This window comes from Scardinius erythrophthalmus (assembly GCF_964197995.2).
Source record: "Scardinius erythrophthalmus genome assembly, chromosome: 9".
Classification (NCBI taxonomy): domain Eukaryota; kingdom Metazoa; phylum Chordata; class Actinopteri; order Cypriniformes; family Leuciscidae; genus Scardinius; species Scardinius erythrophthalmus.
The window spans coordinates 22,907,368-22,922,396 of NC_138229.1; the positions used below are offsets into that span (position 1 = coordinate 22,907,368).

Sequence of the window (15,029 nt, forward strand, 5' to 3'; positions counted from 1 at the left end):
AGCGATTTAAATTAGTTTTATTTAATGTATTTGAAATAAAACTTCATTTTAATAGGTAATTGCCTTCAAAGTTATATATAGGCTATATATATATATATATATACACACGCACACTCTCACACACACACACACACACACACACACACACGCTCCTGGGGAAAAAAAGGGTCAAGCCCAAAATGTCTAAACACAAATCTTTTAATTGTCTCTTATTTACTATTGGTCAGGAAATTTGAAAAATTGTATCAAATGCACTAATTAAAAAGCCATTGCTGTCTCAGAAAAACATCAAAGACAGAATAAAGGTTTTGGCAGAATAAGGGAAGTTGTGTGTGGACTGTGGATTGATGAATCACAAAGAAATGATGATCCAGAGCGGCGTCTTCAAAAATCTGCTGAGAAATATAATAATAAATGCATCTCTTGGTGAAAAATCTGGTATTGTAAAAAGTAATTTAATGCTGTGGAGTAACTGGAGAATATTGCAGGATGGCTTGCTTTCCTCAAGGAAAAAGTTGTTATCTAAAGAGGAATGATCAGATGTTATTTTTCAACAAGACAATGCTCCTGCCCAAATTGCAAAGACAACCAAGAAGTGGCTTGAGAACAAGTCCGTCAGGCTTGTCAGGTTTTGCCAAATTTGAATATTTGGTCTCTTATTAAACTCAAATGAACCTTTAACTTTTTAAAGCCATCAACATTGAGTGGAACAACACTGACTCTTCTTCAGGAAAAAGCTGTCTGCAAGTTGGGGAAGGCTATTCCGTGCTAATTTACTGCATTTGTGCAATTCTTGATCATTTCCTAACCAGTAATTTGTGATTAAAAGGGTTTAGACCATTAAACAACCACTTCATATTTTTTGGTTTGGCCCATTTTATTTATTTATTTTTGCCCATGAGTGTGTGTGTGTGTGTGTGTGTGTGTGTGTGTGTGTGTGTGTGTGTGTGTGTGTGTGTGTGTGTGTGTATATAGATTATATATAGATTGACTGATTAATCATATAAAAATTATGACAAATGTTTTTTGTGTTTTTTCCTGTGGTAGGTATTCATATACACAAGGGTCCCAAAACAAGCTGAACACATTGTATTAATTCTGGCATTAAATCAACCACAATAGCACTGCTTTGTTTTCATTTATTGTGGATTTCAGATTTCTCCTGAAGTAAAAAAAAATAATAAAAAATCATGTAAACGCCTGCCAGAGACATTACTGCTGAGATGACAATCAAATCTTGAGCAAGAATGATGGAGTGAGAGAAACCAGACCCAGTGAAAGGTGAGAGATCTCATCTTTGTTTACCTCCCGTCTGAAACACATCTCTCATTTATTTATCTACCAAATCCCTTCTTAAATTATTCTCGTAACTCTCTCTCTCTCTCCTTATCCCTTTGTGTAACTCTACATATAACATTTTCAAAGTGTGAATACCAGGCAGCTCGTTGATGTCCCACCAGACACCGAACTCAGCATGGCCAAGCCTGGTTTAAAATTACAGAGAGATCTCCAATACATAAACAAAATGTTTTATTTGATTTTATTGTGAGCAAATGAGCCAACAGGAGCCAGTGACTCCTGAGGATTTAATTGAAATGAATGCACTCCCATGGGGGGAGGGCTGGAAACCAAGCCTAGAATCACATCATGTTAATTAGGTAGATATAAATATTAATGAAAGCATGAAACCCCCTCTTATAACAAAAGCCTCAACTACTTCACAAATGGACTGTTTAAAGACTATGGCATATTATAATTAAATTCTCATAACTCATTATTACAACTATAAACATCTTTGTTTGAGAGGCTATTATTAGATGCCCTATAGCCTACAGACATCAGTTTGTATAGTCCCTATGATTTATGGATATTTGTGAATTATAAGCTTATACTCATAAAGTGCGAAAATCACTAAGATTTACAACCTTCCTCCTACACCATGTTGTTGAGGACATTTTTGATGTCTAATGATTCTAATCTTTTTTGATAATTTAATGCCTAATGGGTTACAGCAGCAGAGCCAGTGTTAGGGCTTGTTCACACACATACTATATGTTCAGATTCAGAAGAATCAGAAGAAGTCGTAATTGGGTGCATGAGAGAATGCATTAAATATATATTTATATTTAAAAAATAGAGAGAGGTTGATAACGACAGTCAGAAGAGAGAAACAGATTTCAACTTTACGACCACAGCCACTGAATTACAAACCATAACATATTCCCTGCCCTACATATAGATATAGAAACAACCTCACAGCAGCGATAGCTAAAAATATATATTTTTTAGTTTTAGTTTTTTTGGTAATTTGATGCAAAGGTAATATTATACTACGTATAGTGTTATAAATTAACATAAAAAAAATATATCTAAAAAAACTTCATGTAGGATTTACAATGCCGATACCGCTTAAATTCGTCATCACAGTCTTTGAAAAGGGTCCTCTGAGTCCAATGTGCTTCTGGCAGTTTAAAATGACATTTTTGTCAGTTGGAGTTTGAACAGTCTTGGCTCATTTCATTTGAACATTCAGTCAATGTAAGTCTATGGGAAAACCGTCGGATCAGTTACAAAAGATATAGCAACTCGAGTCTGAGGCGAGTTTGGTGGCTGTGGCACTGTTTAACAGCTTAACCGAAGAAGTAGAAGGAGAATTTAAAAAAGTAGACCAGTTTGTGATTTGTCAAGCCAACATAATAACAATCAAAACATGAAAAGTAACATTCTTTTAATGAAACCACAGCTGTGAGTGCAACGATGATTTCGATCAAGGCATCTCACAGAAACGGTGTTCTAGCGACACCTCGTGGCCAGAGTGGCGCTCTGCAGCTGTTCCACGCTGCCTGTCTGTCTGCGGTGAACCGGTTAACTCCGCTGTGGACTCGCTGACCCCGGTGCCATGGGCTCTGCTGCTGTGACTGCGCAGCTGGCGCCAGGTGCTCAAGGGAACCGTTTGAAGACGTTCAAAAATGCGTTCTTTCCATTTGTAATTACAATTTGCGTCGAAAGATGCTGACTGTATAGTTCCCTCCTTTAATCACGTCCCTGTCGCTTTAAAGATCCAGACAAAACGACCCATATGATTTTCGACCTCCAATCACCATCACTCCCTGGCTGAGAGTGCGAGCCCTCTGCGTGCGGACATGGCGAAAAAGGACAGATTTCTAAACAGAAAAGCACAGTGGGGATATGAATGACAGCTGTTTTCATGAAAACGATGCACTGAAATGCTAAGGAGGGGAGACGGTACTCCTTCGAGGCAGAAAGCACTGAATCACCATGGTTGTAAGACCCTTTTTCTGTTTATTACCTGCATATCTCTGAGGTTTCGTAGGCCTGTGCAATCTGACATGCATCAGTCACATCTGAATGACGAAGTGCTTGTCATACAGATGTGCTGATGTCATGCAGTTCCCACATCTGGGGAGATCCGCGACAACTTATTGCGACTTTTTGATAAGATGCTGATGTAAAAAAAATTGTTTCAAACATCTGATCTAATTTTAATGCATAATAAAGTAGCCGGTCCAGCTCATGACTTTGAACAATACTGCAACTTAAATTAGCAATGTTGACTGTTTGCAATAATATTGATATTATATCAAGTAGTAAGCAACTGGTAGAACGTCAGATCTTAAAATAAAATAAATATATATAATATAAAATCAGCTATACATTATAAGGAAAAATATCAAACTTGACATCATAAAAAAATAAAAATAATCTTTGTATAATATTTCAAATTCCACTACTTGCTGTGTGGATAATTGGTTTATATTATGGCAGCTGGAAAGCCTATATATAATTTAGATACTCTAAACATAACATATATAATATCTCCTTGTGAGGGACCATCTTGATTAGATATAAAAGCAGCTTTACATGTTCTTTCATATCTTTAAAAATCATCTTAATATAATATAATAATATTTTGGATATGTGCACTGCTTACCTGGATAATTGGATGATTATAATATGACAGTTGGAAAGCCTGTATATCATTTAGATACTATAAACATATTTATTTCAAAATCATCATAATGTAATATGTTGGATATCTTCACTGCTTACCTGGATAATTGGATGATTATTGATTAGCCTATATTAAGACACTCTACACACACACACACACACACACACACACACACACACACATATATATAATGTGTTAAATAGAAATAGTTTTACATTATTAGAAGAATTATAATTTAAAAACAATGATATGCGTAACAGCTGCCTTTAAAATGACAATTACACCTGCCTGTTGTTTGATTGCAATGTAAATCAATATCTACTATTTAAAATGTCAAATTGATGTGCGTCTCGATTAAATCTGATGCTCTGTTGTAGCTTATAGTGGAGAAAACTGCTGAGCACCCATCTGCAGAGTTCTCCCTCGTTGAGGATGAGGCCCTTCACTGCACCTTCTTGATGGACAGGCTGAACAAGCAGCGTCTGTTCCAACCAGATCTGTGTGACGTGGACATCGTCCTCCTGCACCACCAGACTTCTTTCCAGTTCCAGGCCCACAAGGGTGTCCTAGCAGCCTACAGCCCCTTCTTCCACTCACTCTTTGCGTCGAGTAAGGAGCTGCGGCATGTGGAGCTCTCTCTGGAGGCCCTCCAGCCTCAAGGCCTGCAGCAAATCCTCAACTTCATCTACACCTCCAAGCTGCTGGTCTCCAGCTGCAATGCCCAGGACGTGCTCAAAGCTGCCACGGTGCTCCAGATGAGCAACATTGCCACTTCTTGCAGTGAACTCATTACTAGAGGCTCGCTGGAAATCAGTCCCGGTGTGGACCAGGCCAAACAGGAAGTAAGGGCTCAGAGCTGGAGCAACAGCACCTCGGTAAACTCCAACTTTCACATGGAGATCAAGCAAGAGAAGGACCCCACCTGTGCCAGAATCTACGGAGGGAAAAGTGAGGAGAACTCATATACTGTTCAAGTTGGCGAAGGGCGCCAAGTGCAAGTAGGCGCTTGTAAAGTAGAAGGGAAGGAAACAAGAAACCTGAAGGACTCGGAAGAACTCGGTTCATTTAACGGAGATAAAATAATTGTAGAGTTGAATTTGAACAACCAGACCCTTAATGTGTCCAAAGGTTTAGAGGGCAACGCAGCAGCTCAGTCACCCTCAGCACAACAGCTTCCTGGAAAAGGAAGGAGGAGCGATGACACTGTTGAGGAATCAAGAGACAATGTGGCCTTGGAGGAGGAGGAAGAGGAAGGTGAACAAAGTGAAGATGATGATGATGATGATGTGAGACTTGAAGGCACCAGTGAGGAGGAAGGTGACCATGCATTACCTGTATTCATATCTGAAAGACCACTACGACAAACCCGGGACTCTGCTGATGCTTTAGCGATGGTCTCCAAGAGAAGCCGCGGGAGGCAAGGGACGGCTCAGGCTGGGAGCGGGGAGGAGCGTCTGGACCAGGAGGATAGCTTGAAGTTTCAGAGCTTCACCTGTGTGAGGTGCCCCAAGACGTTCAACAACCGCTGGTACCTGGAGAAACACATGAACGTGACGCACAACCGCATGCGTATCTGTGACAAGTGTGGAAAACGCTTCCTTCTGGAAAGTGAGCTACTGCTGCATCAGCAGACCGACTGTGAGAAGAGCATACAGGTGGGCTCTTTTGTCTGGATCTATGCATGCAATTTCTGTATTAATACATTTTTTATATTCTGTATTATTTGTAAAAAAAAAAAAACAATAAAAAAAAAACATTTTGATGGGGGGTATAAAGTAAAAAAAAATGTTAGGGTATTAAAACTGTCCTGATATCATGCCTAATTAAAATAATGAAATAATGAAAAAGTAGTTTGGCTTTTTATTATAATTTCTTAAAAAATAAAAAAAAGTTTAACTGCTTATTACAATTTGAAAAACTTTTGTCCGCCAAATCAGTCATGTGGTGCATCCCAAACAAAACTTATGTGATGGGACTCTCCTAAAACTTACTAATATATATATATATATATTTAAACATTTTTGAAAATAATGATTAAGGTCTTATACTAATCCTGAAAAAGGTATAATTCTTTGTATGAAACCAACATGAATACAGAGAGTACATATTTATGAACTTATCATTGTGGTCATTGGATGGTTGTGGTTTGCTATTGCTGTGATCTCATTTGAGTGACAGGATGTCCCGCCCTCGTTTACAAGGACACATAAAGTAAAAACGTGCACTAATAAATAATATATTTATAAACACTAAACGCTATATTCCATAAAAACAAGAATTGTCAATTATGATTTCATGGTGACTAATGCAATTGACATGATTTTATTGTTTTTTACTGTTGTTTGTCTAATTTTTGTAGTGTCTAACATGTGGAAAAGCTTTCAGGAAGCTCTGGTCACTTCATGAGCACAATAAGATTGTCCATGGCTACGCTGAGAAGAAGTACACTTGTGAGATCTGTGAGAAGAAATTCTACACAATGGCTCATGTACGCAAACACATGGTCGGTGAGTGGTGTTAGTGCCATTTTCACTTTCAAATCTTTACTCGCAGTCTCTCTCATACTCTAAACAGTAAGCTTTGACTGTCTGACTAATTTCTTACTTGTTTTACATGTCTTTAGCCCACACAAAAGAGATGCCATTTACCTGTGAGACATGTGGCAAGTCCTTTAAAAGAAGCATGTCTCTGAAGGTCCACTCTCTCCAGCATTCAGGGGAGAAGCCTTTCCAGTGTGAGGTATGAAAACAATAAGCAATAAAGTAGGACAAGCTGTGACTATTTTCATTATTGGCATTCTTTCACTATGAGATTTAGCAAATTTCCTTTCTAGTGTTTTTCTAGTTTTAGTATTTTACTTAATAAATTTGCCTATCAGCACAGTCAATATTTGATATGGAAATGAAAGGGATATTACAATGAATATTAGAACACAAGTTAATATGACGTATGAAAAAACCCCCCAAAAAAACATGAAACCCCAGGCTTTTTGCTAAATCAAAAGTACTTCTAAAGTCTTTGGATAGAGTGCCCGATGTGTGTAAACAATAGGACATGGTAAAAAATATAGTTTTTCACATTAATCGAAATCTTCATTTGAACATTTCCAACATAAAATCTTAAAATCACAAGATTAATTTTTACTCTATTATTTGAAAATGTATCAGACAAAGTTCATATTTTTAATCAATATGTTGATAATTTGTATAATTAGAAGCTACCCTGTATTATTGTTTCCTGCACCGATTTTCAGCAGTGGTGAAGTGCCTTCAGCAACATAAATCATGTTTTACAGGGGTTATATACAGTATGTTAGTTAGCAGCAATAATTGAGTCAGTGCTTTTAATAAATAGGTCTAGAAAAGAAGAGTTACTGATTTGAATCAGTCTGAAACACTGTTCTGTATTATTTACAGCATTAACAGAATGAAATTAAAATAAAATATAAAATGTTTTGAATCGGCTAATCTATAATGATACCTAGTAAACAATAAAAGAAAGTTATTCTATGGTTTCTGCACAGTGATAATAAACTATAACCAGGTGAACATGTTTTTGTCGTAACATTGCGTATTTTAGCACATCTGAATTGACCAATCAGCATCCAGGACCAGAACGGTCTGTTTTATAATATCAATTATTCATTTTTGGCCATGTTTTAAATTAGTCCACTCCTTTTCCTTTAGGTCTGCAGTGAGCGTTTTCAGTATAAGTACCAGCTGCGCTCTCACATGAGCATCCACATCGGACACAAGCAGTTCATGTGTCAGTGGTGTGGGAAGGACTTCAGTATGAAACAGTACTTTGATGAACACATGAAGACGCACACAGGTGAGACGCTCTCACACATGTACAGCACTTTGAAATCTTTTATACAGTCAGTCTAAGAGGCCTGCTGTTTCTTTTTAGGAGAGAAACCGTATATATGTGAGATCTGTGGGAAGAGCTTCACGAGTCGACCCAATATGAAGCGGCACCGGCGTACACACACGGGAGAGAAGCCTTACCCCTGTGATGCGTGTGGCCAGCGTTTCCGCTTCTCCAACATGCTGAAAGCTCACCGAGACAAGTGTTCCCAGGTCAGGAACCCTCCACTGCTGGACTCCTCCGCTGTAACCAGTCAAACGGAAGCTGCCGCAAACCAAGAACTGCCGGTTGGGATGGAAACACTGAGAGATATCAGCCCACATCTGCATGGCGTAGTCTCTTTTCCATCATCTGTTCTCCACTCAGTGGACGGGGGTCCGTCGCATTCTCAGCTGCGTTCCCTTACACCACTCTACTCAGTTGGAAGGACAGACTCCAGGAATCTGTAACTACTGCTCTTGTTTTTTTGTGATGCAGAGGTAGACTGTATGTAGCAAAGAGCTTGGGATTTCATGTTAGCCTTTGTTTGTTTGCATATGTCATTTTCTCTGATGTCTGATGTAAAAACATTTTAATATCCCTTCCATTCCCATCTCAAATGTTGACAGAGTTATCTGTGCTATGAAAAACCCTAGTTAGGCAAAAAGTATTAAGTAAAATACTAAAACTGCAGGGCTCGACATTAACGCTTGTCCGGAACTGGTTCCTTTAAGGGTGCAGATATTACAATATGCAGATTTAAATATATCAAAGCTGATTGAACACTGATGATGATATTGCTTCAGAATAAATTATATTTACAACACAAAAAAACAAAACAAAAAAAATCCGGACAAGCAACTTTTTTACACGGACAAGTAAATGACAGATTTACTTGTCCGAAGGATAAGCACATGAAAAGGCTTTAATGTCGAGCCCTAAAACTATTACCCAGATGTATCATACTAATTGTAATACATATAGGCTTTTATGTACAGTATATTTACAGAATAATACATAGACAAAAGCATATAGCTTTCAGTTTACATTTTATTAGTCTTAGATGCTTTATTTTACGTCAGAGTTTGTCCATTAGTACTATTTGTATTTGGGTTGATGATCTGCTATATTTACATAGAGGTATATGGAGAATTCATGAGTAAATAACGCAGGTCATGTCGGTGGTGGAAATGTGCATTCAGTAGATTCTGGCACTTTATTTTACTAGCTTGTTGGTGTGAAGGGTTTCATAAGGATTTGTTTAGTCTTTACATTTTGTGATAGTTTTATCATTTATGTTCATTTTTTTTCAGAAGCATTAATAATAATAACTATAATTTGTATGTTGTTAGCTTGTAAAGCTGATACATTTATGAGTCAGTGAATTTATGGCTCTTTTTTTTTTGTTACAAAACCTCAAAAAACCTTGAGGTTTTGTGTTTTTGGTTGAATGTTTTTGGGCTGAACTTGAGCTGTTATTGTAGGTCATAAAAACCACAGCGCTCCCTTAACCGGTGAATTATTAGAGATTGTATTATATTATTAATGGGAAAAAAATCAGTTATTCTCCTCTATTTAATATACATCCACAGACTCTAACGTCTTCTGAATAATAAAAAAAATATTTTTTATTGTTTTTAACTGGTCATTTTGCACTTTTAGGCAGGAATCTTATAGTCTCAGATCTTTAAATGTTTTTACACAGCAGTAATTTTGGTATTTTTCATGAGTTGGCTATTCTTATGTCTGCAGTGTTTTAATTTCTGCTGATGTAACTATGAATATTTAGATCTTTGTTCCAAAACCAGAGAGGTGTTCAGATCTCTTCATTCCAGAGTGTTTGTGTTTGCATCAGCTGTCTATTAGTCATGAGGAAAAAACTTGGGGATCCACCATGAACGTCAATAGCAGTATCAAAAAGAAAAAAAAAAAAAGAGGAAAAAAGGGTGGCATAGGCTACATATAAAATAATAACATTTGTAATCCTTCACCTTAACTTTTTTTTAATTTTCATTTGGCTTTGGACATTTACTACAGACACAACTGTGTTTTGTTGTTAGTGTTTTAATTTAGTTTGGTCATTGTCTACAGGATATTAGGTTATTGTTCAGTCATTACCATTTATTTCTCTCTCTTTTAAATATAAGAACATTGCACTTGGTCATAATTGCAAAATGTTAACTTGTTGTCTAAAATAACATATAATAGAATGACAGAAATCAATGTACATGGACATTTAAATAAGGTCAAATTATTCAACATTTAATTACCCAATATGACTAACAGAATTATTTAAAAAAAAAAAAAATAGATGGTCTTGTGTTTGTCTCCATCCTTTTCTTAAAACAGTAGAATCTCTTTTTAGACTATTTGCATCATACTAAGATCTTCTGTACACTGACCCAGTGAAATTCATAACTCCAACTTGGGTATAAAACATTGATCTATTACAGACACAGTATATAGGCTACCTTAAGATCTACCACAAACAAACTATATTAACATTAAGCAAGCTAGGTCTGTGCTGTTCATTATGATTCAGTGGTATGTACTGTATGTATTGCTCATTTATGAAAATGTGGGCGGCATTATTTTGTCTATAGATGACAACTGTAGATCACAACTTTGTGAGTCTCAAGGTGTTCAAACGCACCCCAAGCACTGTGGCTCCTGCAGCATAACGGATCTCCCTCAGGATCCCATTCCAGCAGTTCTCCTCCTCGTCAAACCTGTCAGGAAAATCACAAGTTCAAACCTCATGTCTCAACTTTAGTTTCAAATATGACCAAGCTTTCTCAGCTCAATAAATCTCATTAAACCAGTTTCTTTAACCTAAATACTCACTTCCATATGTCGTTCATTTCAGTGGGCTCCATTTTTTCGGTGGTCTCTATGGGCATCATAGCAAAACCCCCCACAGCATATAAGCAGCCGCCCAGTTCGATCAGGTTAAGAGAGCTCCTCTCCTGGGGGAACTCCACAAACTCCGACCAGCTGGCGGGAGACACACAAGTGAGCAACTTACCCGAGTTATAATGTCTAAAAGCTTAAAGTCTAAAAGTTAAAAGCTTGCAATGTACACATAATGTGATAAAGGAGCGGCACGTACGAGTTGCTGGCGATGTCGTAGACCTCCACACTGCTAGTCAGGCCGCTATCAGTAACTCCAGTCACCACATAGATTTTGTTTTTGAGTACAGCGGTGCCGAACAGCGAGCGGGCAGTTTTCATGGGTGCCAGATCCTTCCATTCAAACTTAGTGGGGTCATAGACACAGACTCTCTTCAAGCATTTCCTGAATGATCACATTTCAAGTCATGCGGTTGTGAAAACCGAGGACAACCTGGCATTACTAGGCTATGTGTTTGTAAATTAGGATAAAATCAGGTTTTTCACTCACTTGCTCTCGGTTTTGCCACCTATCACATAGACCAGCCCTTTGTGTGAAACGATTCCATGTCCATAAACTGCATACGGAAGAGGGTCCGACTCTCCCCATTTGAATGACCTGTGTGATAATGAAATTATTAATGAAAACACATCAGAATTCAACCATATCAAACAACATCATATTGACCAGGGCTCAACCTGATCTACCAGAGTGATATGTGAGGGAAACAAACCTGTGTTCTCTTTACTTATCAATTTCATACCATTAGGCTTATGGCCTATAAAATGAGCTATAAAATGAGGATAAACATGAAGAAAGACATGGTTGTGCGGTATAGCCTACACATAAACAGAATATATTTTTGTTTTTTGAAGTGGCACAGTAAGTAAAAGCAGCCTAATGACTGTATTGAAGTAATTCCTGAAATCTAAAAAATGCAGCATCCATGGGCAGCATCAGAGGTTGGAAGGCAACTACATCTTAATCATATGATCATGTCACATTCACTCTACTGAGATGTCTTCATTTTTGTATACTTTGCTGCCTATGGTACTGTATGCCACAAGCCTATTTGTTCAATTCCGTGACAATTTAGCTAAAAATAAAGATGGCGTCTGAAAGTTGTGGTTGGTGGTCAGTTTGTGTGATTTTGACCAACTTTTTCCACTTTGGATTTAATTTCTAGCGAGACATTAATATTGTAGTAATTAAATATTCAATTCGCTATTACCAATGATATCTCTGTTTTGTCATTGACCATTAGGCTGTTGCTGCCTCAGACTGTCCTGAAACTGTCTGAAATCAGTTTCGGGATATACATTTTTGCGCAAACACTGACTGCAATACCTGATCAGTCAGTGAGGCAACAGGTCAGCTGCATGTTGCGATCTCCTGATGATACTCACTGTCTGTCGTAGATCATTACAGAATCTAGTGCACGTGCTCCCTCCTTCAGCTCTTTTCCTCCCACCAGATAGATGGAGTTCTCAGCCTCAGCCAGACCGAACAGACAGCGAGGGTTTGGTAGTGAGGGCATCCCCAGCCATTCAGAGCTCATGGGATCAAACTGTGGGGTAAACAAGAACTCAGATTGAAAGATAATAATCCAAAAGCACTGTTCCTTTCTCATATTAATAACTGTTTGATTCCTTCAACACAATCCCTTTAGAGGTTTCATTGGAAAAACATGAGGAAAATGTGTCATGCGGGCATTATTAAAAACATGACACATGAGGTTCAAAGCTTTAACAGCTGTTCTGAAGCAAAATAGACCCTGAGGGTCATTCTCACAAATGTATTTTTGGAAGGTGGTGCTTTGAGTCATTGATTTGTAAGGCAAACACATAAAGCAACATTCCCAAAACATGCCTGTGTGTTACCTGAAGAAAGTACGAACTGAACGGCTGTTCTTTGTTCTCCTCATTGTACATCAGACCTCCAGCGACAAAGATCTGATTTTCCTTTGTGACAAGACTGCAGTGGTTCTTAGGGATCTCGGTGGATGAAGACGCCATATAGCACTCGTTCGCACCAATGTCATACGCCACTGTTCCTGCATCGCTAATCATCAATATAAGGTCTGTTTGAAACATTCCAAAACGTGGGTTGTCATTTAGGATCCCCGGCAGCAAACCCTCCTCATCCTCATCTTTAGAATCCTCCGCCGCGCCTTCCTTCCTGTGCGATGACCTTTTGACCCTATGTAGCAGTCCTTTCTGTGCATCCTTGATAAGCTGGAGCTCCTTCTTGAGCTCCTGATCCATCCTGATCAATTTGTGCCCCTCGACTTTCTCTTTAAAGTAACTCGTCGGCATAAGACGGAAACGTACGCAGTGTAGAAGTTCTGGCAGGTCTTTCAGTCTCTCACTCGTGTCATACTCCACCCAGTCCATGAGAGATTCAAACACTGCCTCTTCTCGTTCAACATTCAGGGAGTCACATGTGATGATAGCCGCCAACTCACTGGGACCCAGCTGATGGAAGTCTTGGTCCCGAATGATGAGGGGATACCGGTCGCAGATGAAGTCCCGTGCCTCCATGGCCAAACGTGGACAGTCCAGCAACAGTCCCAGTCTAAAGATGGCCAGACAGTTACTGAGAACAAGCTTCTGCTGCAGAAACGACACACACACGCTGAAGATTGACGGAATCTGGTACATGTTGGCCGCCATAAAAATGTCTTGGACATTCTGCTCAGTAAGGTTGATATCCGAGGTGTACATGTACCTCAGGATCATTCCCATGATCCCAGGTTCGATGTCTTTTAGAACAATCTCCCGCTTTTTGCTCTCTTCTAGGTCTGACAGGAACATGGCTTTGAAGTAAGGGCTGCTAGCGGCTAGCACTAGCCGATGGCAAGGAAACTCTTTGTCTCTGATCTTCAGAACACAGTCCACAAACTTGTTAGCATCTAGGAGATCACAGAGCCCATCTTGTAGGAGCGTTTGCTGGTACATCCGCGGCTCTGTCACTGGGTCCACTGACATGGAGGCCATCTTGTTATGGTTTGATGTGATTTCAGTAGGAGGGAGGGGTGTCCTAGTCCTCTCCCACTGCAGAACTGAACTGACTGTATTAACACCGTTACTCTAAAAGAGAAATGGCGGAGGATGTGCCTCTTTGGTGTGGCCTCCTTCCTCAGCTGTCACAAGTTATCAGCCACTGTCTGTCCATCTATATATAGAAGTGTGCAAATGAACCACACTTAGGGCCTGAAATTCAACCTGTCCCTCCCTTCCCCCCGCCAAACAGATCATGCCAACAGCTGACCTGCTGCTCACTGCACTACTGAGTTGTAGATCTTGTGCAAAAGGACAGGAAGATGTGAAAATGTAATGTTATTGAGAAATGTGGCCAATCTGAAAAGAAGAGTTACAGAGAGAAACAAAAGATGGAAATCAGACCAGATTTGAAAGGAGACAAACTGAAGTTTGCCTGCCTGTTGCTTTGAGAGATAATGTCCACCTGGTGGAGCCCTCTAGTGGAGCTCCTCACGATCGTGGGCTCCTGCATCCTATAGCATCAATTCAGAGAAACTAGCAATGGTAATTTTTAATTTGCAACATTTATAATTGGTTTTATTATTTTTTACAGAACAGTAGAGAAGTGACAGGAAATAACATGGAGAGAGAGAGAGGGGAACAGGACATGTCCCAGGTTATACTTGAACCTGGGTCCTTATGAGCACAATAGCACTTTCTTTATCTGTCATAGTTCCAACAGAATTTATTAAGTTATTGATGTGTTTTGCCTTTTTTCATATGGAAAGAAGTGGAAATAGCGGGGAGAACAGGAATGGCAAGTGACAAGAGCTAGGTTCAAACTTCACTTACAGGAGTGCCACGGCTTAATATGATTAATATTTGAGCAATACGCTGATTTCACGCAGCCGCCATTTTGAAATCGAAAGTGAGGCTCCGGTGGGAAAAACCCCGGAAGTAAAGATAAACAACAATGCCTTTGGACTACCAACCTGAAGCTGCTGCCGCGATTTACACTATTGGATGTTAATATCCAATATAGGATATGTATATAGTTCATTCCTGCTTCTTTTTTTACTTTCTGAATTATATAAAAAAAATATTTTATTTATAAATGAATTTCACTGTATATAGTCTAAAGTATAAAATAAATGTATGTACAGTTTTAGAATTGACACAACATCATTAAACACAACAATACGCCATCACATTCACGACTCTCCTGTGATTAAAGCTAGGCGACACTTCCGGTTTTCTTCCCACCGGAGCCTCGCTTTCGATTTCAAAATAACGGCTGCGTGAAATCAGCGTATAGGCCTCAGCTTGTTTATCGTTTCAC

The 15,029-nt window shown here is 38.8% G+C and overlaps 2 protein-coding genes across 3 annotated transcripts; one reads left to right on the plus strand and one right to left on the minus strand.

The window, feature by feature from the left end:
* Positions 1-3,116: 3,116 nt before the first annotated feature.
* zbtb47a (zinc finger and BTB domain containing 47a) lies at positions 3,117-8,870 on the plus strand. 2 transcript variants are annotated; one of them, XM_081375178.1, is made up of 6 exons: positions 3,117-3,285; positions 4,351-5,628; positions 6,333-6,480; positions 6,597-6,712; positions 7,660-7,804; positions 7,883-8,870. In XM_081375178.1, exons 1-6 carry the CDS (start codon positions 3,280-3,282, stop codon positions 8,287-8,289), a joined length of 2,100 nt encoding a protein of 699 aa, XP_081231304.1. In that variant the 5' UTR covers positions 3,117-3,279; the 3' UTR covers positions 8,290-8,870. The 2 variants fall into 2 exon arrangements, with proteins under 2 accessions (XP_081231304.1, XP_081231305.1); XM_081375179.1 differs by having other exon boundaries at positions 3,147-3,282.
* klhl40a (kelch-like family member 40a) lies at positions 8,853-13,887 on the minus strand. The gene is made up of 6 exons (XM_081375180.1): positions 12,590-13,887; positions 12,116-12,276; positions 11,220-11,327; positions 10,929-11,114; positions 10,664-10,813; positions 8,853-10,548 (listed from the first exon to the last, which is right to left on the minus strand). Exons 1-6 carry the CDS (start codon positions 13,703-13,705, stop codon positions 10,437-10,439), a joined length of 1,833 nt encoding a protein of 610 aa, XP_081231306.1. The 5' UTR covers positions 13,706-13,887; the 3' UTR covers positions 8,853-10,436.
* Between the last annotated feature and the right edge of the window lie 1,142 nt (positions 13,888-15,029).

Excerpts from the sequence above, each read along its gene's own strand:
- zbtb47a (XM_081375178.1), top strand. Across the intron at positions 6,481-6,596 it reads TGTACGCAAACACATGGTCG|CCCACACAAAAGAGATGCCA; the intron begins GTGAGTGGTGTT and ends ACATGTCTTTAG. Across the intron at positions 7,805-7,882 it reads ACACATGAAGACGCACACAG|GAGAGAAACCGTATATATGT; the intron begins GTGAGACGCTCT and ends GTTTCTTTTTAG.
- klhl40a (XM_081375180.1), bottom strand. The coding sequence starts at position 13,705 with ATGGCCTCCATGTCAGTGGACCCAGTGACAGAGCCGCGGATGTACCAG. Across the intron at positions 11,115-11,219 it reads GGTGGCAAAACCGAGAGCAA|GAAATGCTTGAAGAGAGTCT; the intron begins GTGAGTGAAAAA and ends GTGATCATTCAG. Across the intron at positions 10,814-10,928 it reads TACGACATCGCCAGCAACTC|CTGGTCGGAGTTTGTGGAGT; the intron begins GTACGTGCCGCT and ends GTCTCCCGCCAG.